Below are 27,170 nucleotides of genomic sequence, written 5' to 3' on the forward strand. Positions count from 1 at the left end.
ATCTAACCATCTTGGAAAAATTAAAAGATTTACGTAAAGGGGGCATATATAGTCACATTTGACATCTTCAGTGGGGCCTGTTTTCAGTTTAGAAACCTTTGAAACATGATCTAATTGATCAGTATTGCTTTAAGCCTAAGCATCTTATGGCTTAATGTTATTAGTCATCTACTCCTGGTATATATTTTACTATAGAAAAAATGCTATAATGTGGAAATGAGAGTTATATGTAATTTATTGCATCTTTAATATAAAAACACATTTTAAAATCGTTTTAACTTTATATGAAATTTAGATTTGCTAAGATATATTTTTTCTTTTCTTTTTTTTTCTAGGAATATTTTTATCCAAAATATTTAGGTAAGTTCAAAGGACCTCAATCATATAATCTTAGAAATGGAAGAAAACTTAAATATGATGAAGTCCAATCCTCCACTCATATATATTCCATCCAGTACAATTTCATTAGCCTTGGGAGTAAGATCTCTCTCATTCTATATGCAAATTTTCTGTCCTTTTATGTAAAGTCATGTAGATGAATTTGGAATGGTTCTCTTAATTACTATGTGACATTTTGTCTTTTAGTCTTTTTCATTTTTTTGTCTTTCTCATAAAGAGTCACTGAGCTGATGCAAAGTTATATTTAGGTAACAGAATATTCTCTATAAGTACATGAATTTTCATGGGTTATCTTTTTTTTTTAACACCTTTATTGGAGTATAACTGCTTTACAATGGTGTGTTAGTTTCTGCTTTCAACAAAATGAATCAGTTATATATATACATATGTTCTTCATGGGTTATCTTTTAATGAAAGGAAAGATCTCTACACTCTCCAGAGCTTGTGACATAATTATCATTTAAATATTGATAGAAATTATTAACAACTTCCCACTTTGCAGCACCATTTCCTCATTTCCTACAATATCCCATCCATGTTTTGCCTTTGGATACAAAAGCAAAAGGAGCGAGGTAGCATTTCCATATCTAAAGAGATTAGATGATTTCAACTAAATGTCAATTAAAAGGCTACAGTTTGTTTTAAATAAATATAAAAATATTTTATTAATATTTTTTGGAGACTTGTCAGCATTTCCAAAGAATGGAAGTGGAGTAGCATTTGTACACGTCTTTCTGATGAGATTCTCTATAGGTCCAGCCCACAGAGGTTTGCTCTCCCTCTTCCTTTGAGCTCAGAATAGTCCCCATCTGTGCATCTTTCTACCCCACTCTCATGCCAGCCAACGTGAGACTCCAAGGCCTGCAAAACTGAAAAGTAAATCTTCCTTGAAAAAAAAAAAAGTAGGAATGTACTCTGATATACAGTAATAAGTATGCAGTTTAGTGTTAATATAATTTAGCAAATAACTATTTCTATTAAACTCTCATTTCTCTTGAAATTTTAGGGTTTAATTATAGTTTAGGGTATTACACTTTGCTTTTGTTTTACTTCTGAATACCCATGCAGAGATCCCAGAGACCATCTGTAGATAGGGGACTATATATACCTTTCCCCCTTTCCTAGAGAGCCTTACATTGAATTGATGGTATGTACTTACATTTACCCTTCAGGGCAATTAACAATATAAGAGCCCAACATCATTGGGAGAAGACCCTTTCTGAACCAAGTGCTCTTTTTCATAGTTCCTAAAGTGGTTACTCTTCCCTTTTTTGAGTGTCCACAATGGTGTGAATCTTATTTTTGTGGCAAATCCGGAGTCAAGGAGACCCAGCTATAATACACTGCCTCTCATTTCACCCTCTCATCAACTGCAGGACATCGGTTCAATGGTATCTCTCTTTAGAACTCCATAGCATGACCCTTTTCTGTTCTTGGGCTGCTGGGTGTTTTCCAGTTGACTTATTATAATTTCTTTTTATTAATTCCAATCGAACATTTATCTCCCACAAGATCTTAAAATTATTTAACCTCTATGAGTTATAGTTTTCTAATTTGTCAAATGGATAGTAACAATTTACCTAATAAGTTTCTAGCAAGAAATAAAATGAGGTAATGTTTTCAAAGCACTTAGTAAAATATGTCATGCTAGTTCTCTTCATTTTTTTCCCCTAACTTCTCCTCTAGTCACATTTTCTTTTCTTTCCTTCCCTTCCCTTTTCTAGCTGCTAATAACAGACTTAAGCAGTTTCATTCAAATTTGGAAAGAGGATACTATAAAAATTATGTAGTGATATTATTTATGACTTTAGATATGAAAATTCAACAAGATTTTCTAAAAACTTTAGCTGTCATATCTTTGATATACATCCATGAAAAACATTTCTTCTTTGTAAAGTTATGCTTTGACTCCTTACTTTCTAAAGCAAAAATTAAAGGTTTATAGTCTTAAAGTCAAGAAAAGATAGACTATCAAGACTATTTCATTCTCTCCATTTTAGGTAGGAATTTAAATATTTTGTAATTAAAATAGACAATATTTGGCTGTTAAAATTATAAGCTTACATTAAAATATGGTATTCTTAGGTCCATGTAATGAGGCTGTGTTTCTGCAGGCATCAATACTCTGGAAGATAACGTACCTTTGATCACAGAGTACATTTGGATAAACATAAATAACATTTTAATACAACATTATGTGTTTTGGAAAAGTTAGATAAAATCTTTTTCTTTTTTTCCTTCCATTCCTCTCAACTGCCTCTGTTTCTACCCAACTTTCTCTTTTATTTGCCTATCTTATTTGGAAGTATGACAGAAAAGCCAAGTCCTAAAAAAAATAATAATAATAATAATATGATGTGGACTCTAGTCTCAGACATAAAAATTTCTACTGTGTCGGTTTAGGAAACTTATTTAACTTTTGAGGTTCTGTATTTAACTTACACTATAACTATATTTTCTAACTTCAGAGCTGTTGGGAATATCACATAAGTATATGTATGTAGATAGATTTTTTTATGTCAAACTTTCTTCAGATGTAAAGTATTATTATTAATTGACTTATATAGTGAAACAAAAAATATACTTTTAAAAATATTTATTTATTTTATTTATTCATTTTTGGTTGTGTTGGGTCTTCATCACTGCACACGGGCTTTCTCTAGTTGCAGTGAGCGGGGGATACTCTACATTGCGGTGCGCGGGCTTCTCATTGCGGTGGCTTCTCTTGTTGCAGAGCATGGGCTCTAGGCACATGGGCTTCAGTAGTTGTGGCATGCAGACTCAGTAGTTGTGGCTCACTGGCTCTAGAGCGCAGGCTCAGTAGTTGTGGCACACGAGCTTAGTTGCTCCACGGCATGTGGGATCTTCCCAGACTAGGGATCAAACCTGGGTCCCCTGCATTGGCAGTCAGATTCTTAACCACTGTGCCACCAGGGAAGCCCCAAAATATACTTTTTATTATGATATATTTTTTGATTCACATTTTATATTTTGGTCTTTAGTTACAAGCGTATGTGATGAATTCCACTGTTGAAAACACAAAAGAAATACTCTAAGTTAAGTCTTTCTGTCTTTTGATGTGTATATCCTGTAGGCCAGTGGTCCTAACTGGGGGGTGGGGGGAACCTTTATAATTTTGTCTCTGGTAAACCCAACAGTAATTTTACTAATTACCACAGCTCATGCTGGGAGCTCCTTACAGTGAGATAAGATCACCCAAGAAATTAGACCACTAATACTAACCCATACTTTTTGGCAGTGTTTGGATTTAGAGTTGTAAGTGTTCAGAAATCACATTAGTCTATCCATATACTGCACTGAAAACATGGAATTTGGGCAGAAATACCCTGCATTTCATTATATAAAGATAAGTTTTTAAGTTGTGTTCTTTTCCTTAGAAAATGGAATAAACTCTGCCATCTATGTTGGGCTTTAAAATATCACCCACTAGAATGGATGATTAAATTAATGGGAGAAAAACTTCTTGGAAAGAATGCTAAATTCTGAGCCAAAATGTAAACATCAGAAATAGTTTTTAGTTTCTAGTTCTTGCCAAATTGGTGGATTAGCTCAGACTGCTGACTTCTCTTAAAATCATCTCAAGAGAAACAATAGCATTCCAGGCACTAATAATAACAAAATAAAATGAAAACAACAAGAAATGTGAGAAACCCATGGATAGACTGAAGGCTGTTTGACCTAGTATGGGGACCTGGGGTTCTGACTGCTGAGGCAGCAGTAAGAGGACAGATTGGATAGTTAAAAAAGAACCTAAGCGTTCAAATCAAGCAAATTTTTAAAAGTACAACAGAGCAAGCCCTGAGTAACAAAAAATAAGGAAATAACACAAGTAGAGATAGAAATAAGTTAAATGGAAAACAAAAGAGAAGATTAACACAAGAAAATCTCATTCTTTGAGAAGGTAAAGTAAGGAAAGTAAGTTAGACTGACCTCTGGCAAGAATAATCAAGGAGAAAGAAAAAAAGGGAAAGAAGAAATGCCAGAACAAAAAGTGTAGGACAAAAAGGGGAAATACTATAAACCCAGCATAGATTGGATTTATAATCATAAAATAAAGATTATAAAATAAAATATAATCATAAAAAGTTACAAAATATGATCATATAATAATATGGATATAGGAACTGTTGTAGTCTAGAACCAAGATTTCTTTCTAGGATGTTCTGTCCTGACCACTGGAACCTCTCCTGAAAGTGCCTCTTTCTTAGGCTTTCCTCCCTGATGGCCCGAGTTTCTATTTCTATTTCCATTTCTTAGAAGAGCTTCTGCTTCAGGCTACAAAAGCTATGGCAATCTCTCTCCAACTCTCACCTTCCTACTCATTCTCTCCAACTTCCTCCATTCCTGTTGGGCAGCAAGAAAGAGAAGTGGGAAGGTAAGGGATCGGGACTGCACTGCTTTGGAATAGCCATGCAACTGGCTCTTCTCACTGTAATTCTAAATGCAGGTTTCCAAAAACACATTATCACATATATTAGTATGGACTCATATATAAGGTGCTTTATGGGTTAAACCTACTTTGTAATCTTGCCTGGGGTCCTAATCACCATATGAAGTCATTTCAGCTGAACCTCTAGCTTAAGGGTTTCAAATTTTAGCTGTCAGATTTGTCCAGAAGTGCAAAATGATGCTTTCTTACAAATGAGAATCCTAATGGAATGTTCACACTAGAATAAGATAATTCTGGGAGTGGGTGATTCAAGAGGAGGGACAAATGAATTCAGGGAAAGAATACTCAAGACTTAAGATTGCCTAGGTCTCACTGGGCCTCCAGAAAGACCACAATGATGTAAAGTATTGTTTCTATGGGAAAATATTATAACCTACTTTGGTAGGCTAAATAATGACCCCCTAAATATGTTCATGTCCTGTCCTCAGAACCTCTAATGTTACGTTAAATGTTGTCTTTGAAGATTAAGTTAAGGATCTTGAGATGGAGACATTATTCTGTATTATCTGGGTGGTTCCAATGTAGTCACAAATGTTCTTAAACAAGAGAGACAGGACGTCAGAGTTGGTAGTAGTTCATATGACAATGAAGCAAGAGTTGAGAGTGATATGAGGATGGGGCCATGAGCCCAGAAATGCAGCTGGCTTGTAGAAGCTGAAAAAACTGAGGAAATAGATTCTCCTTTGGAGTTCTAGAAGGAATGCAGCCCTAACAACACCTTAATTTTAGACCTCTGATCCCTGTAACTGTAAGATAATAAATCTGTGTTATTTTAGGCCACTGAGATTGTGTTTGTCACAAAAGCAATCGGAAAGGAATATACCCACTGACTTCAAATGAGCCTTTAAACCCATCTGTGATAAATTGCATTTTCCAAAGGTGGCTGCAAAAATATCTCCCATCTCACATACTCTTCTGCAATGTCATCTTGCCACTTCCCCAACACTATGTGGAATCTATTCTTTTCTCCCTCCTCCAAATCAGGGTGGACCCGGAGACTGCTTTGGTCAGTAGACTATGGTGCAAGTGATACAATGCCTCTTAAATGGCCTGGCAGCTTCCGCCTTCTTCCTCTTGCAAGCTAGGTACCATGAAAACAGTGCCACTTTAGGACTGCATACTCAGGGAAACTCAACCACATGGAGAAGCCCTGAAGCATGGCATACCATGTGGAGATAGAGATGCTAAGGAACCTGAGCTGTCAGACATATGAGTGAAAAGCCATCCAGGAGGTGGATCTTCCAGACCCAGCCACCCTGGCTGATCCCATGTGCAGCAGAGACAAACAGCTTAACCAAACCCTTTCTAAATATTTGATCCACGGATCATGAGCAAAATAGAATGATTATTTTAAGCCACTAATTTCGGGAGTTGTTTGTTACCCAGCAAAAGTTAACCAAAACACCACCTTTTTAGTGAGTTGGTGACTATCTGTCCAATGAACTGATATATATAATGTCTTCAGTGGCTATTAAGAAATGTTATGTTGTTGGCACTAAATGACCCCTGGTTAAAGTCTGTACATAATTTATCTCTATTATTTCAGCTGTTATTTCTGCCAGATTGCTATATCTAATTTCACAGAGTTCTAGTAAGAAATAAAATGAATAAAGTAAACCTGCTTTGTAATACTGAGGCATTATACAAATATTATTTTGTTAGTCTCTATGCAACATTGGAAGAATTGGAAGTTGCCTACAGCAACCAGAAACACTGACTTATTCTACTGACTTAATTATAGACAATTTCTAAATTAGGCTCTGGTCTATAGATTTGAGGGTGACTTTAGGTCTCTGCTACAGAATTAAGAACATAGATTTATGTGGCAATAAATTTCCCTGCTAATTCAAAATATTTTTCACTTCTGGCTTTAAGGTTCTTTTCCAAAGAGAAGCCTCTATAAATCTATTTTTCATGATTCTGTGTTTATTGCAATCTTGCTTGTAGATTTTTAATTTTTCAAAAAGGTGGATGGAAACATTTAGGATTGACGTTTTGAATGCTGAATCATGTAAATCTACAGAAGCATAAATATTCTACCACTTCGGATAATTTCTACCATGATTTCAGATCAAGTAAGTGTGTCTGCTCTAAGATTACACTTGTTTGTATTTACAGGTTGTCTTGGCTCCTTCAGAGCTGGATTATTCACTGCTGCTCGTCTGTCAACTAATGCTTACCCTGACCTAAGGAGCTGTGTCAATGGTAAACACCTCTACCATCAGTTTAAAAAACAAAACAAAACAAAAACCTGCAAGTAAAGTACCCCCATATAAATATAACTAATGTTTAAAAATCAACAAATGAGCCCTTGAAGGGCTGCAAGGCCCAGCAAGGAGGTATTCTCAAAATGCATTTGAAGGAATGTTTTTAATTTTTTTTTATTTTTATTTTTTTGGCCATGCCACATGACTCTAACACTGGATCAAATTGGCCAAATAATTATTTCTTTCAGTATTTATTTATTTGTTTATTATTTATTTAGTTTAAACTTTTTATTGAAGTATCATACATATATGTATGTATGTGTACAGCAATGTACATGAAAGATGAATTTTTTTCTTTTTCTTTTTTTTTTTTTGACCACATCGTGTGGCTTGTGGGATCTTAGTTTCCCCACTAGGGATTGAACCTGGGCCACAGCAGTGAAAGCGCTGAGTCCTAACCACTGGACCGCCAAGGAACTCCCTGAAGGAATGTGTTTTAGATGTAAATGCTGCTGTTTTACTTAAAATGAATTTTCCACCTAATGTTTAAATTGAAGTGTTCCTTGTTTGCCAAGCTTTAGGTCATTGACTTCAGAATTTTATTCCCAAGAGCTTTAATTTGGCTGTTGTTGCATAATCATGTACTTATGACCAAATGTTAGAGTTGATTAATAGGTCAAAGTGGAACCACGTTTATTTTTCTGACTTTTGGCATCAACAATATAAATGTGGAAAATCTTGTGATATCAAATTAGCCTTTCCCCCCTGAAGTTCACATAAGGCCTAGTGATAATTCTCATAGATTATTTGTCTCTAGTTTGTCAATTTCCTGACTTACAGTCAGAGAGAAAAAAGTGAGATGGCAATATGTAAACTGGGATGTTTGTCCAGTGAATATTTTAAATGTAGCATTGGCATTATTGAGATATTCATTCATGTGCATTTTCTATAATTCAAAATTAGTTGTAACTACGCAAGTAAAACAGTTTGCCTAAACGTGTATATTTAATTCATACTTTATTTTTTCAATTTACCAAAGGACAAAAAAAAATTTGATAATTTCCTGATTAGCCTGTTTTCTGTCATTTTAACTAATACTTAATTTTCAAAAAATTTGATTTTATGAGGACTTTTTTGAAAAGTTCAGTAATTAGGTTTTAATTAGATTAAAAAATTTTTTTGTTTGCAAGTAACAGTTTGCTTTGCTAACATAAACAAAGGAGAATGTAAAGGAAGGATGGAAGGAACTTGCAGATGAGCTAGGAAGGCTGGAGAAACAGGTGTGGAATCATGCAGGAGCCAGGGACCGTTGCAGTGTCTAGTGAGGTGAGAGTGACCACAAATAAGTCAAGACACAAATGGGCATATCATTTAAGATAGTGATAAAGTGCTGTGACATTTTATGAAGAAAATGTCCCTCCTTAGGAATCACAGTATTCTGCTACCTGTTTCCCAATGTCTGAAAACCATTTGACTAGAATTCTATTTATTTAAAGCAGGAGAATAAATCTGGTCCCTGTTATTCTATCTTAGCCCAATTTGGAAGTTCCAAATTTTTCTATTGATACTACACTATTTCTATTGATATTGAGTAGTTTTATTGTTCTGCTTACCTCGTGGAATTGTTTTAAGGATCAAATAAGGTAATATATGAAAAGAATATATTAAATTACAGTTATAAAGTACTGTATATATATGCAAATATAAAAGTAGCTCCCTTTTACAAAATATAAAGATTTGTCTAATGGATCCACTTTTCTTAATGAAAAAGTATTTGAAGGAATGAGTTGTAATTTTTTTCCATCGACCACAGGCTTTGTGCACAGGATTCTATTAAAGGGTGTATAATTCTATTTTACCATGGCATGTGGTAAAAATTAAATAGATATATATTTCCTTCAGCCATTCCAGACCAGTGTAATCCTCTGCCATGCAATGAAGATGGATATATGACCTGCAAAGATGGCCAAGCTACATTCACTTGCATTTGTAAATCAGGTTGGCAAGGAGAGAAGTGTGAATTTGGTATGTACAATAAACCCAGCTGGCTCATCTGGATTGGCCTCCTGAAAAGTTCTCTGAAGGTTTTATTACTTTAAAAGTAATTTATTTCCTCCTTTTTAGATATAAATGAATGCAAGCATCCTTCAAATGTAAATGGAGGTTGTAGCCAGATTTGTGATAATACACCTGGAAGTTACCACTGTTCCTGTAAAAGTGGTTTTTTTATGCTTTCAAATAAAAAGGACTGCAAAGGTAAGAGTAAGAAGGTAGACTAAAAAGGTATTTACTATGTGAGAGCAAAATTCAATTAGAGGAATTCCCCCAGGAAATTCTTGGAAAACTCTTAGGTGTTGCCTTTAGAAAATGGGAGCAAGTTATTCTTTCTTCTCTCCTTTCCTCCTTCCCTTCCTTTCTTCCTTCTTTCCTTCCTTTTCTTCCTTCTTCCCTCCCTCCCTCTCTTCCTCCTTCTCCCCCTTCTCTTTTTTCTTTCTCCCACCACTTCTCCTCTTTTTGTGATGAAGTAAAAAATTTAGTAAGTTAAAATGTAAAGTTTTCTTTTTCAACTCTATTCATATCTGCTTTGGTAAATCCTTAAATTGAATTCATATTCAAGGAGTGGTCTGTCCCTCACTGTATTGTAGTGTTTAGTCTAGCATAGTTTACTATAATATCATTTGAAGTGCAATTGAGTGACTCTAAGGTGAACTGTATAAGCTAACGATTTATTATAAGCAGTTATCCAATTTCAGATTATATATGTTTCTTGTTTGCCTATTTGAAGGTGTTTGAGGTTAAAGATTTAGAATATCAATATCATTAAAACACCAGTTATAGAAAACCATTATAATGAAGGGATACCTTATACATTCCACAAGCAAATAATACCCATTAAAACTTCTACATCTAAATACTTGGATAGTCTATACTGCTAAAGAATTTGTGATTTATATTTTTAATTAATAGGAATTTAATCCTTATCCATTGAGTTAATACACCTTAACAAAAAGTTCTCTTATAAATGAGTGTCTCTGATGATCAGGACATATGTTCTTGCATTCTTCATTTACATAGTCTTTTATCCATGATACCTAAGTAATAAAGTACAGACCTAGAAGAAGAATATGTATACAACTGTTACAATAGGGCCTTTGCTAAAATGTGGATATGGCTGGGATTAAGCTGCCAGTAAATGTGCAAAAATGCAAGAATAAAACTTTTCATCAGACATTAGATGTCAGTGTAGAGTCATAAAATGTACATGCTATAACCGACACTCATATGATTTAAATGAGTCCTTGTAATATGCCTCAAACCAAATAAATTTAGTCATATGTTTTTACTTTCTGTTGAAAATATGGATTTTATAGCTCTTTTTAGAAAAGTAAGTATTTTTTGAAGTAATTGTAGATTCACATGCAGTTGTAAGAAATAATAAAAAGCGATCCCCTGTACCCTTTTCCCAATTTCTCCCGATAGTAAAATCTTACAAAACTATAGTACCTTATAACACCCAGGATATTGTCACGAATACAATCAACATACAGAAAAATTCCCTTACCACAAGGAATTGATTCATTTATTTTTGTGCAGGTCATTTTAAATAGAGAAATGTCTGAAAATTTGGCTCTTAGTCTGTGGAAAAATTAAACTATCAATATCAACTTTTTAGAGTAGAAAATATATTTTTCATTCTGAGCTCACCTTTCCTCAGAGAGTACAAATGAAAAGAGTTCACTAATAATTACACCTCTATTGAACTATTTCTGTCACTTGTTTTGTTTTTCTCACAGGTGCTTATTCAGTAACTAGTTCCAATCAATACTTTGTCTCCTACTCTACTATGTAATATAAACGCATCTGAAATTTCTGGAATAGTAATTTAACACTAAAATTTACGCTGAATTAGCTGCACTTTATAAGTACTTTAACACCTTACCCAATCCCATTTAAAATTTGAATCACTCTTGAATACTTTAAGCCACAATAGTAGTATGCAGATTTAGCTATTGTCCATTTCCAAAGGAAAGGTGTAAGACTGATGAGCCATCTCATTTTCACTGTTTATATTTGTGATAATACAGAGTAAATATGCTGTTAAGACCATATTTCAGAAACATGTATTTAAGAATACATATTAAGAATATGATGAGTCTCTTCTTCCATTTATTTTCATACTGTATCCTGGTAGATAAGAAAAAAAAGTGCTTTTTTTTCTTTTACGTGACTACAAAGGAAATAGCAACCATCAATCAAATTCCCTATGTATTTGTATAAAGAAGTCCTATTTAGTGAACTAATATATGATGATAGATTTAATATTTTGTTATTCCCAGGCCACTTTGTTGTCTCATTAGATATATTAAACTAGATCCAGGAAACGCAAATCAAGGGGTCTTTGCTAGTATCTTCTGGTATGGGAAAAATGTTTTTTAATATACTGGTTTCATTTATAGATGTGGATGAATGCTCTGTGAAGCCAAGCATTTGTGGCACAGCTGTGTGCAAGAACATCCCAGGAGACTTTGAATGTGAATGCACTGAAGGCTACAGATACAATCCCGTATCAAAGTCTTGTGAAGGTAAAGTTCTGGTGGTGTCATTGGTGGTGAAGAGGGTGTTTGCACCCTGATTTGATGTGAGAAGCATTGGTTCTTTAGTAGTATGCAATCTGATTGGCCCTCTAAGCTGTATGTGAATCGGAGACCTCCCATATATGATAGAAGCAAAAGAACACATTTTTTAAATTATTTATTTATTTATTTACTTACTTTTGGCTGCGTTGGGTCTTCGTTGCTGTGCACGGGCTTTCTCTAGTTGCAGCGAATTGGGGCTACTCCTCATTGTGGTGTGTGGGCTTCTCATTGTGGTGGCTTCTCTTGTTGCGGAGCACGGGCTCTAGGCGCCCGGGCTTCAGTAGTTGTGGCTCACGGGCTCTAGAGCGCAGGCTCAGTACTTGTGGTGCACGGGCTTAGTTGCTCCGGCTTGTGGGATCTTCCCGGACCAGGGACTGAACCCGTGTCCCCTACACTGGCAGGCGGATTTTAACCACTGTGCCACCAGGGAAAAAACACATTTTATAATATTCAAAGATAAAAAGAACTTCTAGCTCTAAGGAAGAACACACGCACAAAAAGAAAGGCAAATTTAAAAATCATGTGGGTGTTACAACAAGGGTGGTTAGAAACCTTCGGTTTTATACCAAGCTTTTCAATGATTTTCTGTGCATATATCAGTGTGCCTTTTATTGTAAAATAGTAACTGACCTAGTTCTATTATAATTAAATACATGTAAAAGAAAGTCTCTTCATAACCAAATGATAACCAAGCTCTAAAACCTTAAGAAGTACTGATTAGTAATGTTAGTGCCTGTGGTTTTGGGAGAGCCCCTTGGAGCTTATGATTACTTCATTTGGCTCCAGTGGTGCTGCCATGTGTGCCTCAGGTAGCTTAGATGTGTTAGAGCAGGGGTCCCCAACGGCCGGGCCTACACCAGTCCACGACCTGTTAGGAACAGGCCATACCTAGAGCAGGAGGTGAGGGGGCGGGTGAGCAAGCGAAGCTCCATCTGCCGCTCCCCATGTCCCTCCATCACTCACGTTACCTCCTGAACCATCCCCCCACCGTCCGTGGAAATATTGTCTTCCACGAAACCAGTCCCTGGTGCCAAAAAGGTTGGGGACCACTGTGTTAGAGAGATTTTTTTAAAAAGCATGGATATATATAAATTATCTCCTTTGAATTTTTTAAAATTTCAAAATGAATTTAATACCATGACTAAAACTAATCAAATCAATAATTTTTCTATTGTGGCAAAATATATATATAAGATGTGCCCTTTAACCATTTTTAAGTGTACAGTTCAGGGGCATTAATTACATTCACACAGTTATGCAGCCATTACCATATCTGTTCCAAAACTTTTCCAAACAGAACTCTGTAACTGTTAAGCAATAAATTCCCCCTCCTCCCTTTCCCAGCCCCTGATAACCTCCAACTTACTTCTGCCTCTATGAGTTTGCCTAAATTGATGATAATCTTAGAATAGTTTTGTTTTCAACTATTTGTACTCCTTTTGAGATTTTGATGTGTTATAACCTTATGCACTCACTGAAAAATATCCCCCCAACCCACCATTTCTACTCTCCCACCACTCCAGGTGGAAATTACTGTAGTAAGCCCTAAGCATTTGCAGACTTATTATTATCCAACTTCATCATCAATATTGTAGTTATATTCAACGAATGACAGATTTTTTTAAAAAGATGTAAATGTGAAAATGTAAATATATTTATATATAAATATATATTACTTTATTCCTCTAGTTATACTATTCAATTTTTATGGTACTGAGGGTTCACTAATTTGGGGAGGTCTATTTTAAGACATTTTAAGGGAGAACTTATATGCTATAATAGTATTTGAGTTTGGGAATTTTCAAAGATCACAGGGTGTATTCATCAAAAAGGTCAAGGATTGTAGGTAGCTAGCTCTGAAGTGTACTTTAGCTGAAGTATCTTATTACAGCTTTTCAAGAATGATTTTCTTAAAATATGGAGTAGGAACAGGGACCATATAGAAGATTTCACAGTATGGGAGGTAATAGCACAGTGAGGTTTTTTGTTTTTTTTACATAAGAAATAAATATATGTCCTTAAATTTATTGTCGCCAGTAATCGTTGCATTATGGAAAGTGAAATTTTCTTGATATGATCATTTAATCTCCAATTACATTAACCTTCAATTAAAAGGGATCTTTTCTTCCTTTCCCTTCCCTATCTTCCTATCCTCCCCTCCCTCCTCCTCCCCTCCTCTCCCCTTCCCTTCCCTTCCTTTTCTTTTCTTCAAAGCAAAGAGTTAAGAAGTAGTGTCAATGGAATTCATATGATCAGATGTGACAGTTACATGGAGATTCTCAGTCTTTTTTTCTTCAAAATCATAAAATTAGTATAATTGTTATATCTTTATTAATTATTAATTACTGAGAGTTATTCATTAAATTTGTTGGTCAGGTATATAAATAGAAATTACACTTGTAACTCACTTAAATTTCCATGGCAAGTGATTTGTGATTTGATGTCAAAGGAATGTGATTTGATGTCAAAGGAATTTCTTTCACAAAGGATTTATTATCATTGATTATCTCATACTAAAATCAACATAGTCCTTCTTCTGTGAGATTGAACATTTAGGAGATATTAAAATTTATGTTCTCTTTTACCCCAGATGTGGATGAATGCTCTGAGAACATGTGTGCTCAACTTTGTGTCAATCACCCTGGAGGTTACTCTTGTTACTGTGATGGGAAGAAAGGATTCAAACTTGCTCAAGACCAGAAGAGTTGTGAGGTAACATTTTGCAAGGCTAACCTTCCCACCTCTTTTTTAAAATGAAAGAACCAGGTACTTATTTCCACACAGTTGAGGTAAATCAAGAGAATACAGATGTCTATTATAACTGCTATAGTTCAAAGCAGGCTATGAGTCACAGTCCATTTTACTAATTTTGGTCATGTAAGTGGTAAACATTGTGGATAATTAGTGACTGGATTAAAAAAAAGAAAAGCTGCAGGGCCACAGTTCAGAGAGTGCTCATCTGTATAGCCTGTACATTTATAAAATGCAAAGTGTATGTTTATTTAAGAAACTAAGAAAAGCTGAGGTTTATACTCCTCTTTGTGAGAAAAAAGTCTTTCATAGAACTTTAGAGAAAACATTTTCCAGTGTCTGCTTTTCTTTATCTCACTCTGACAAGTTTGATCATGCCGCAGGCATGTTAGTACTTGCAAGAGTGCTCATAGAATCTCAGGTGGAAACAACTCTGTCAGAGTAGGATTTAGTTGGGGTTTAAGTATATGGAAATTCAGAGAGGTCAATTTTGTTAATTTGTATCTCTCAAAATTGCTTTTAGTTACTAAGATTCAATTCATAATTGATCCAGAAATTGAATGTTGGGGGTAGGTTCTAGTTCTTCTTCCATTGTAATAAATAGATCAACATTTGAAGCTCTTTTTTTTTTTTTCCTAAATAAGGATCACATGTTAGTGATCTTTAGTCAAATTCTTGAATCTCTTTTAATTTTTAAAAGTTAAAGTGAAATTTCAAATGCTTATGAAGCAGATAGTAAAAAAAGCCCTAAACTAAATAATGATTTAATCATGAATTTACACATACCTCTTTATCTGCTACCCAGAGAAAGCTGTGTATGTCCAAAAAATGTAACATTTCATGTTATGCCACCTACTTGGTAAAGAAAGGTAAGGTAAGCTAGTTGGCATACGTAATAACGTTGGTAGTACTTCATTGGACTGTATTGTGTTCATGTCTATTTTGTAATTTGGTTTTCTATTATTTCAGTATTTGTTGTAGTTACACATTACCATCTACCTTGGAATAGATTTATGGAAGTTCTAAGAGGAAATGAGATATTATTTCTGGACCTAGATTTAATACAGTGCTGTTTACACAGTTCCCCCCAGAATATCCCTGTATGTATGCCCAAGAACTTCTCCCTTAAAAACCTTTCCATTTTAATATTTGTTTTTGCTCTTAGAAGGAAAAAACCTTGATGTTACATCAGATGACTCTAAATCACTTTTTTTTTGGTGAATTCCTTGGAGATTACAGTGATATCTTACTTTATATTTAACCCATTCCGGTTTTCCAGCATTCCCTTTACTATCTAGATAGCAAATTTTTGCTCAGAAAAATTTTGGCTTAATTAAGACTTTAAAATGTGTATTCTTGGAGATTATACTGATGGGCTATACAAGGAAGTAAAAGATATTGCTTTATTATTACCATGGGTGTTCTTAATTTATTTTAGTGTATCACAGAGGATACATTTGACAAGAACACTAGGAAATAGAGAAAAGATGATACCCTGACACAAACACCAAGCAGTAACCTATGCTTTTTGTTTGTTTTGTTGCCTTTTCTCCAGGCTGTTCCAGTGTGTCTTCCTTTGAACCTTGACAAAAATTATGAATTGCTTTACTTGGCAGAGCAGTTTGTAGGGGTTGTTTTGTATTTAAAATTTCGTTTGCCGGAAATCACCAGGTGAGGTATCAATGTCAATGATAATTTCTAGAGATAAGCAGGTCAGGACATAAGAAAAGAAGTGACTGAAAGGTTTAAAATGTATGAAATTTTATTATCAGATAAGTTAGGTATATTATCAGTCAGATGATATGAGGTACCCCAAAGTTCATTTTTATCTTTACACGTAATTTTCATGCTTGAATCATTTGGGGTCGTTCTAGGCTGATTTTCTCCAATGATCATTTTATCTTAATCCATAGTTCTTCCTTTTCTAGTGAATACATATTTACTAAGAAGCTGGGAAAGTAGATTTAATGTATTTGTGAAATTTTCTTTCTTTATACATGTTGTTAAAAATTAAGTAAAGAGAAATATTCAAAATACTGCTTTTAGAATATAGTTATATTCATAATTATTAAGGAAACTATATATGATTGCTTAAGTAGTATTTTAAAGGAATGCATCGCATGATTTTAGTTGACTATCTGGGTACTTTATCTGTCGTTCCTGTAGTTAGGCTGACTTTTGGGAGGGAGTAATTTCTTCTATTTTTGAGTCATGACTAATTATCAAATTTTCTCAGAGCCATACATTGTTGGAACTAGGAAAAGAATTTCAGAATTTTGTTGGAATAATGGAAAGGAAACATTTGAGACTGATTATAGAGTACAAATTTTAAAATATTTTAATTAGATAAGCATGAATATTTAATTCATTAGATATATGAGTGATTATTCATTAAATAATTCAACTCAATCCATAGAAATTTTACCATTCAGGAACATTGAAATTTATTCACTGATTTAATTGTGCTCTTTTGACACTCTCGTTTCCCCCAAGTTGTGGTTTTCCCCTTTAACATCTCAGAGCAAATAATATCTTCTAGTGATTTGATTGTAGACAACCTTTCCTTGCTATGAGAGTAATGAGAATGAGAGAGGAGAGTTCATTATTACATACCTTCAGGCACTTTCAGAGGTATTCATTTTTCACAATTCACAAATGCTTGGGCTGTAACATTGGATCAAATTGGATCAATTATTTCTTTCAGTATTTATTTGTTTATTATTTGTTTAGTTTAAACTTTGTATTGAAGTATTATAAATATATATATATACACATAGAAATATACATGTATCTTACATGTAAGCTTGATGAATTTTTATAAGCTGCCACCTGTGTAACGAACACAAAGAACAGCTAACACTTTTATATTTATTTTTTCTTTTTTTGCAAATTCCTTCAGCTCTGTTTCCCATGATCAAATACTTACCCTACCCCAAAGTTAGCAGATTCATTTTTTTCACTCTACAATACTTCTGAAAAAGAACGAATTGTTCCCCAATATAATGAGTCAGTATGCTGATGTATTCCAGACAGAAAATGTGCAGAACACGACTCTTTGAATGACTGGTTTAGCATGATTTTACAAAGAGAAGGAAATTATCTCCATAATAGGATGAACTTCTATAAGATCCTGAGAGTACATAGATTTGGATTTTGGCAAGATAATAATGCTTCACATCAGCAAAATGTGATGAATATGAAAGAGAATAGAAGTCCCTACTCGAAGCAAAATGGTTCTTTTTAATATGAGTTCAGTAAATTCCTACTACATTGTTATCTACCCAACATACTTTACTCCACATTTACCTCTTTGTAATATTTTCTTGGAATTCTAAAGACTAAAAAGTTTATTCTATCACTTTTTCTTTTTCTTTTTCTTTTTTTTTTTTGTCATACACGGGCCTCTCACTGTTGTGACCTCTCCCGTTGTGGAGCACAGGCTCCGGACGCGCAGGCTCAGCAGCCGTGGCTCACGGGCCCAGCTGCTCCACGGCATGTGGGATCTTCCCGGACCGGGGCACGAACCCGTGTCCCCTGCATCAGCAGGCGGACTCTCAACCACTGCGCCACCAGGGAAGCCCTATCACCTTTTCTTTGTTCCATTTGAGGTAGATTTGTGCCCCATTGCAAGTGGTGCCTCTATCACTATACTATTATATGTGGAATAAGAAAGAGTGTGGGATTCTTTCTTGCCTTATTTAGTAATTATCTGAATTCTTGATTTTTTAACTTAAATTTCCTTTATTTTAACTTAACTCAGATGACTAATAGTTATACAACTATTTTTCCTATTCCCTGTTTATCTTTTTTCAGTCATTTTGCTTTGCTGGTTCCTTGGAAACTTTAATGCTAATTCTCATTAAAGTATCCTAAGGGCACTGAATTGATATATATTATTTTTTAGTCCAGCATACTTAAGATTTTTTCCTCCCCTGTAGTAGCTACATACATATATGTGCAGAGTCTTAACAGCAACAGGTGTTATCAGAGCTCAGATAGCCCCAAACGCATGACTATATCTTTTAAGCTCTCCTTCCATGTACTCTAGTATAGTAATTTATGCAATTAGAGTTTGGGGGAGCTTTTGAAATTAAATGAACAGATACATTTAAAAGTCTTTGACTTTACCTTCTTTTACCACACATGAAGTCTTAATTAAGCTTGCAATCATCCAGATACTACCTTGTGTATCTCTGTGACTGATTCCTTCCTGACATATATGAAATCATAGGAAAATATGTTTTTGATGGATAAACTTCAATCATGGAATTGTAACATCTTTTACTAATCATGTATGGATACAGCAAAAAAAAAAAAAAAAAGGAATCTTAATGTCAGATTACATAGTGTATAAAAGGCTCCAGGAGAGAGACAATATGCCTAATATTTGTACATGAGTATTCCAGCATTTTAAAGAGTGCCTTCAAAACAAATGCCAAAAGATGAAAAATTATCAAAGCATCTTTTCATTGGGAAAAAAGATTCCACGAATAAGCAAGAAGATATAATAACTTGATTTTAAACACACATGGAGCCAGAGATAATACAAGAACAGCTTAGTCCTGCCCTTCTCTTTTATTTTTTCCAGGGAAAGAGTTGACTCTTTCAACGTATTGCTGTTTGCCAGTACAAGAAAAAAAAAGAATAACATAGTCTTCAATATTTCTTACTATTAAGTCTCTCTCTTTGTCCATTGTTTAGATTTTCAGCTGAATTTGATTTCCGGACATATGATTCAGAAGGTGTTATCCTGTATGCAGAATCTTCTGATCACTCAGCTTGGTTCCTGATTGCACTTCGTGAGGGCAAGATTGAAATTCAGTTTAAGAATGAATATACAGCCAAAGTCACAACTGGAGGCAAAGTTATTAATGATGGTTTATGGAATATGGTACGTTTTGCTGAATTCATAAAGAATCTTTCCACTTTGATGCAATTTGTATAAAACCATTGATCATTTTTTTAATAGTGATACCAAAGCAAAATAATTTTGGGTTTATCTGATGTTGTGTGAAGTATATTCTACATGCTGTAAATCCCTGAAACAGCCTGAGACGTTATTATCTCTCAATATATTGCAGATTTCCCATAACTGAAGTTGTTTTCAGTTATTTGCTTTGTTAAAGACAACTACTCTGTCCTTAACTTTTTACCTTTTTTAGTGGCTGTCACTGGGTGAACAGTGATATTGCTCGTATAGGTCAGGGGTTATTCTAAGACAACACTGATCAAGGACAACTACACTGGATAGCCATCAATATTTTTAATGTAAAAGAGAAATACACATAGTAACAAAATAAAAAATTTAATTTAATTTTAAATATTATCATGTAGGTATAATCAGTTTGTACAAACAGGATACACTAGCTGGTACCAATTATAGTGCTTAGAAACTAGCATTTTTAGATAATCCCTAAAAGTGAGTCTTTATTTTAATAATCAAGAACAGCACTTTAATTTACTGTATTAAAATGGAACTTTTCTTGGAGAAGGAATTACTTGGAGAAGGGATTACTGTTAGTCCACAGAGGGGAGAATTCCTTTCTGCAATTAAATCAATGCTGCTTTCAGCAGAGAAGAGCAGAGAGAAGAATGTTGTGCCCCAAACAGACACTACCTAAGCCTGTGGGAACTGACAAGAGGTCCATGTTGAGCAGCCATGTAAAGTCATCACTAAATTATTTCATTCTTATATTTATCCACTCTTGCAGTCATATACGCAATAAGCTTTTAGTGAGCATGTTTAAAGTGCTACATCCCTGAGTTCAAGGCTCTAAAACTATAGCAAGAGTTTGTCCTTGCTCGAGGTTAGTACCTCACAGTTTAGTAGCTGATGCTGCCTTATGAACTAATACAATATAATGTGAAATATGTTACAGGAAGGTGGTAATAAAGAACAGTAGGGTGCAGATATGGTTCACCGAAAAGGGGGCTGTCTGTCTTTTGGCAGCCATGGATTTTGGGCTCCTAACTCTAAAAGAATAGTGTCTTCACAAGATCAAATGCAACTGTCAGAGAAGTCACTAAAATTCTCTGACTTCTAATGCTTATTAGTGTATCTTTGTTACTACATCTTTCCTACTATAGCTCTATCTAGAATATTTGATGCATACAGCTATACCTCCAATGTGCTGCAGAATACATTTTAATGCCTAACGTCCCTAAATCACCTATCTAAAACTGCTAAAATCACTTTTGCAGCAAAAGAGAGTGAACAGAATTTTTTCTAATGAGTTTATACAAATTGAAAATATCAGCTGTTTGAAGGTGAATTTAGATAAATTTCTAGGTAGGATATAGTATGTATAAAGAAGGTGGTAAATATTTATCTGTGAAATTATCATGAGTTGCAAGTAGTGTTTATTAAAGAACTGTTCATGAGTGATATTATTAAAGACAGGATTCGAGGGCTTCCCTGGTGGCGCAGTGGTTGAGAGTCCGCCTGCCGATGCAGGGGACACGGGTTCGTGCCCCGGTCCGGGAAGATCCCACATGCCGCGGAGCGGCTGGGCCCATGAGCCATGGCCACTGGGCCTGCGCTTCCGGAGCCTGTGCTCTGCAACGGGAGAGGCCACAACAGTGAGAGGCCCGCGTACTGCAAAAAAATAAATAAATAAAAAGAGACAGGATTCGGGATGGATGGAAGGTAGCTGTTCAGTTTCATTTATTTGTCTCCTATGTTTATGATTCTTGTTAAAAAGAAACTATTATTTAATGATATGCCCATGTTTTAACTAAAACACTTACATTAAAATCTCCCTCTATAAACTGAATACAAGTTTATATAAAAAATAAAGTTTAAGAACAATAAGCAAGTCAGAGAAAAACTTGACTCTGGTAATAAACTTGGTGCTGGCTGTTTTTCTTTAAACTGTAATCCAGTATTGTAACAATTTATGCATTTTACGTCCCCGAGCATGGTAGTTTTACTAGCTTTTAATCCTGATGATTTATTAAAGAATTATATACTGTTTCAAACAAATTTATGCAGCACAGAAATTATTTCAAATAAATAAATACTTTAAATAAGTATTTTAATTTTAATTAATGACAAAGTGGTTAAGTTAAATTAATCTGTAAACTGGACTATGGATTATTTTAAAATTTTAAATAAAATACTTTAAAAATAAGAAATTAGAATTAAAGCATATAACAGAATTGTTTTGTAATTCAGATTTAAAAAATTGAATGTGTAATGATTAAGTCATTAGAATGGCTACAACCTGTAGGAATAAATATTGCTACTTTGTAAGTGATTATTATATTTCATAGTTGGGTATAATCCTAATATTGGTGGGAAATATATAATTTGTATAATAATTTCATTTATTCAACAAAATATTTATTGAGCACTTTATGTGCTATTCCTTCTTCTAGGTGGTGGGGATACAACAGTGAATAAAACAAAGTCCCTGCTCTAATGGAGCTTGCATTGTGGTGGTGAGATGAAAACCACAAATGCATCAACAAATAGACATGTCAGATAGTGATTAATGCTATGAGAAAAAAGAAAAGCAAGGCCAGGCAATAGAGAATGATGATGGTGAGTGTGCATATGGAATCAGGAAAGCCATCTCTGATGAGATTACATTAGAAAGAGACTTGAGGACACAAGACCGGAGAGGTTTTTGGGGGAAGATAATTCTGTCACGTGAACAGCAAATACAGAGTCTTAGGCTAACTTAGATGATTTTGAGAAGTGACATAATCTAATTTGCATGTTAAAAGATAATCCTGGTTAGGACCTAATGGCTTTGTGGAAACTAGACAGTAGAGAGTAAGGACAGAATAGGATGTGGGGTTAGGAGACTATGGCAACAACACAGTGGAGAGAAGATGGCAGCTTTGACTGGAGTGTTGATAGTGGGAGTGGTGAGAATTGGTCAGATTCTGTATATATTTTTAAGGTCCAGCTTTCAATTTAAGGTAGATAAAAACTTTTTGGTATTCAGCATAAAGAGGGCTTTAAAGGCCCTGAGATTGGTTATTGTCAATCTGTCGTTTTAAACTCTATCACATCCAATATAATGCTCTAATTATTATATAAAAAAGAAAATAATTTTTAGAAAGTAATATGTATTTCCATATGTAAATGCTCAAGTTCAAGTATAATATTTGTCAAAGCTTACTCCTATACATAGAATAACATGAAAGCTACAACTGAAGACATGCTTGGGGGTGTTGTATTGGCAACTGAAAAACCATAAGTGCATAAATGGTATTGCCATTAGTAATAGTAATTTTACAAAATGGTGAGAAAATCTTGATAAAGATCCAAACAAAACAAACATCAATCTCTTCTTTGTTTACAAGATTATTACATTCTTGAAAAATTCAGTGAATGCTGAAGTGGTACAACAGATATTTAGTGTTTATATTACACACAAGCACAGGTAATTATAAGCATGAGTATACCCTACATGAATATCTACTAGGAAGGTTCAGAAAATTTGTAGGATATTGGATATTTTATTATTTATTTTGCATGACTATCCTGCATATTGCAGGGTGTGTCTAGCATCTTGCAATGTCAGCATACCACTTACTGTGAAAACTAAAAGTGCCCACCACCCCCAAATTTGCCCTAGAGTGGGGCAATAAAGCCCCCTTTAAAAATATTTGCATGACTAGAGGGATGAACTCTGGGGCTTATTATAGAGGTTGAGAAGAAGAGGATCCAGCAAAGAAGACTGCGAAGGGGTGTGAGGAGAAGCAAGCCAGACGGAGGTCCTGGAGGCTAAGTTAAGAACATCTTTCAAAGAGGGAATAATCATTAGAATAAAATGATGGTGACTGGTTATATTAAGGACAGAGCCTTGACCAACTTTAAATCTGTAAATGTTACCAAATTTATTTTATTTACTTTAGAGCATAGATTTTTCCTTCCTGTAGTAGTGCTTTAATATGCCTATTGTTTGGCTTCCCTGATTGATAAGTAAACGAAGGGTTTGCATTTAGAGTCCTACAGTTTTACATAAGGAGATTGCAGCAATGGTTCTTCAAATTGCCTTTATGGGAAGATTTTTTTAAAAAATATTTATTTATTTATTTTCCTTATTTTTTTGTCTGCAACACGTCTTATTTGCGACACACGGGATCTATGTTGAGGCATGTGGGATATTTTTGTTACGGCGCGCAGTCTCTTCGTTGCGGCACTCGGGCTTCTCTCTAGTTGCAGCGCGCGGGTTTTCTCTCTCTAGTTGTGGCTCGCGGGCTCCAGAGCCCATGAGCTCTGTAGTTTGCGGCACGCGGGCTCTTGTTGAGTCTCACAAGCTCAATAGTTGTGGCGTCTGGGCTTAGTTGCCCTGCGGTATGTAGTGATCTCAGTTTCCCGACCAGGGATCAAACTCTCGGTCCCTGCATTGGAAGGGGGATTCTTTACCACTGGGCTACTAGGGAAGTCCAGGGAAGATTTTTTTTTTTTTAATTGTTGGTTACCACTACTTCCAACCGTTTTTAGAAATCCAAACTACTTTCAAAATTGGAAAAAACCAATTTAATTTAATGTGCTTTCTTATGACCTCAACTATTTTTGAATTTTGAAATAAAATATAATTTGTGCATAATGAACAGAATACTGAATGTACTAACTTCTCTTAATTTATATTAAAAATTTATTTACCTTATTGATTTCATATTTATACTATCAGACAAATGCAAAATAAGGGCGCTTAAAAGTTTTCTAAGATTTTCTTTTTTGCAGTACGCGGGCCTCTCACTGCCGTGGCCCCTCCCGCTGTGGAGCACAGGCTCCGGATGCGCAGGCCCAGCGGCCATGGCTCACGGGCCCAGCTGCTCCGCGGCATGCGGGATCCTCCCGGACCAGAGCACGAACCCACGTCCCCTGCATCGGCAGGCGAACTCTCAACCACTGTGCCACCTGGGAAGCCCCCACTTTCTTTTTTTAAACTGTTAATTTTATGGCACACTGGTGTTGAAAGATATATATTATAAATGGGTGTTTAAATATAATAGAAAAATATTGATTTTTAAACTTTAAAATATGGTATTGATTTAATTTTCGATCAAGAATTACACACTAAAGCACATTTTTATCACCTTTACACTAATGTGACATTTCAAATGTATTGGAACAAATTAACAAGTACAGTAAAATGATTACTTTGGAAAATTATATACTGGAATAATAACAGGATTTTTCAATCGTGGTGTTTCAAATGAAATGCAGTAATGTTTGGTTGTTTGATAATTTTTGTCTTTTTAATTATAGGTCTCCGTGGAAGAATTAGAACAGAGTATTAGTGTAAAAATAGCTAAAGAAGCTGTAATGAATATAAATAAACCTGAAAGCCTTTTTAAGCCTACCAATGGGTTTCTAGAAACCAAAGTATACTTTGCAGGAATACCTCGGAAAGTGGAGAATGCACTCATTAGACCGGTAACGATCCAAGCTTATATCATTCATCATGGGTGAATTCCTTCATCTGTAATAGATTTGAAAATGTGTTTTTCTGAGAGTCAAATGAAGTTATTTTGTTGAACATACCAACTGTGAAAACTTGAATTGAACATGGAAAAATAACATTATCAACCCTTGAAATTATATTAAGGAAATAAGAAAATGAATGTAGTGTTTTGAGCCCATTTAAATTCCCAGCATTACTCATGGAGAAGTAGATTTTCAAAAATTCTCCGAGTATCAGTTCAACGTTAACATTATAATAGTCCATACTCAGCCATTAAACATATAAATACATATATTTGAGTCCAAAATTACATGATTTTGTAGAAGCCTGTCAAAGAACTTTCTTAGGTCTGTTTTAGGACTAAAATTTGGGAGATAAGGATAGCACATGAGGTGGAATGTTTTAAATAGAAAAATCTTTGGTGGGAATATAACTGCAGCCTGTCATAAATTGAAGTTAGATATAACAGATGATTTTCTGTATGTGGTATTTGACTAACTACCATGGAAAAGGTTTCATGAAGGAGACTAATCAATGACCTTGAAGAGTTTTAAATTTTTCATTTGAAGTCATGGGTCTGCCAATTTTACACTTGCTGATTTAACTTAAATATTGACCATTTTGTATCCATCTTTCAGTTACCTTAGCTTTTAAAAGATTTCTGTGATATGATATAAAACCTGAATTAGTTAACTCATGTCAGAGTGAATATACCTGTCCTTTGAAATTGATAAATCAAGACATTTAAAAAGTAAAATAAATTATTCAAAAAGAATCAACTATTTATGAAATGGCTGCATGTCTTGAATGTGGCTGGTTGCTTTGGTGAGACTGAAGAATGCAAACACTTTTGTTCCTGAAGAGGCTTAGTATCTGACGGCAAGACAAACCTAGTTGTAAATGCAGTTAAAGAAAAACAGAAAGCAGCTTAGAACTCAGGGGCACAGCTAGAAGCATATATGGAACTCGAGAGCAGAAGAGTTAGTGCTGGATGATGCAGAAGAGGCAGGTGGGGCTTGAGGTGTTAAAAATCACTAGGATCCCAGTGGAGGTCTCTGATGGCATAAGCTCACTTTTACTGAAAAAGACTGTCCATCTGAAGGACACCTTGAACAAAATTTAGATAAAATTCAAAATATGTTAAATACTTTAAAATGTCATCAAAGAAAGAATTTTGCCTCTAAATGAAAACCTATATCTTATAATCAATTAAGCCACTTCATTTATGAGTCTGTCTTTTTTAAGTTTAAAATGCTTTCATTGATCTATATTTTAAATTGTTAGATTAACCCTCGTCTAGATGGATGTATTCGAGGCTGGAATTTGATGAATCAAGGAGCTTCCGGAGTAAAGGAAATCATTCAAGAAAAACAAAATAAGCATTGTCTTGTCACTGTGGAGAAGGGTTCCTACTATCCTGGTTCTGGAGTTGCTCAATTTAGCATAGATTATAGTAAGTGATTTCCCATTTTATCTTTCTTTTCTCATTACTGTTTAAATTTATTCATTGACAAACAGCAATAATTCCTTCAGTAAACATTGTTGAGTACTTACTATGTGCCAGATATAGTGTTAGGCTTATTCATACTGTTATATATTTTTAATAGAATTTTTCCAAGTATATTGGGAGAAAAAATGTAGTTGAATGTGCTTATGTTGTTATTTAAAGGTTATTGGCACATAATCTGATTAATTTTGGGTAAATTAAATTTACCTGTTTTAAGGTTCACCAGTTTCTCAGTTGTATTGAGTCTACTGATTAATGCATCAAAGGTATTCATCTTTATTTCTAGCATTTCCATTTAATCCTTTCCTAAAATATCAACCTCTTTGTTAAAATTTCCCATCTGTTCATGCGTGTTGTCCATCTTTTCCCAAGCCTTCAACTTATTAACCATAATTAAATTCCTTGTCTGACAGTTCCAATATCTGTGTCATATCTAAATCTGGTCATATTGATTGCTTTTTCTCTTGACTGTGGGTCATTTTTCCATGCTTCCTTCTGCATTTAATAATTTTTGTTTAAAGGTGGGTGTCAGATAAAACAGTAGAGACTGAGATAAATAATATTTACATTTGGAGATGAGCACAGCTCTCCTTTTGCTAGACACTTAACGAGGGGACTTGAATCAATCTAGTCAAGAATTGAGCTGCTTCGGTTTTCTTGTTTCCATGACTACCCTTCAAATTCCTTTAATATACCTTGTGCTTAGGGTAGCGGCCAGAGGATTTTTCTTAATAACTGATCCACCCTCAGCTTTAGATATTGCTTTCATTT

General features: G+C 34.7%; 1 protein-coding gene across 1 annotated transcript in view; it reads left to right on the top strand.

Annotated features, from left to right (window-relative positions):
• Nucleotides 1-27,170, top strand: part of PROS1 (protein S) — a 56,480-nt gene that overhangs the window by 20,698 nt on the left and 8,612 nt on the right. The window contains exons 3-12 of the mRNA XM_067739176.1: nucleotides 336-360; nucleotides 6,989-7,075; nucleotides 8,980-9,102; nucleotides 9,202-9,333; nucleotides 11,535-11,660; nucleotides 14,305-14,426; nucleotides 16,021-16,136; nucleotides 19,167-19,356; nucleotides 24,697-24,864; nucleotides 26,177-26,345. Coding sequence (XP_067595277.1) covers nucleotides 336-360; nucleotides 6,989-7,075; nucleotides 8,980-9,102; nucleotides 9,202-9,333; nucleotides 11,535-11,660; nucleotides 14,305-14,426; nucleotides 16,021-16,136; nucleotides 19,167-19,356; nucleotides 24,697-24,864; nucleotides 26,177-26,345 — 1,258 coding nt within the window. The remainder of the gene's footprint in view (nucleotides 1-335; nucleotides 361-6,988; nucleotides 7,076-8,979; nucleotides 9,103-9,201; nucleotides 9,334-11,534; nucleotides 11,661-14,304; nucleotides 14,427-16,020; nucleotides 16,137-19,166; nucleotides 19,357-24,696; nucleotides 24,865-26,176; nucleotides 26,346-27,170) is intronic.

This window comes from Pseudorca crassidens, chromosome 5 (assembly GCF_039906515.1).
Source record: "Pseudorca crassidens isolate mPseCra1 chromosome 5, mPseCra1.hap1, whole genome shotgun sequence".
In the NCBI taxonomy this organism is placed as follows: domain Eukaryota; kingdom Metazoa; phylum Chordata; class Mammalia; order Artiodactyla; family Delphinidae; genus Pseudorca; species Pseudorca crassidens.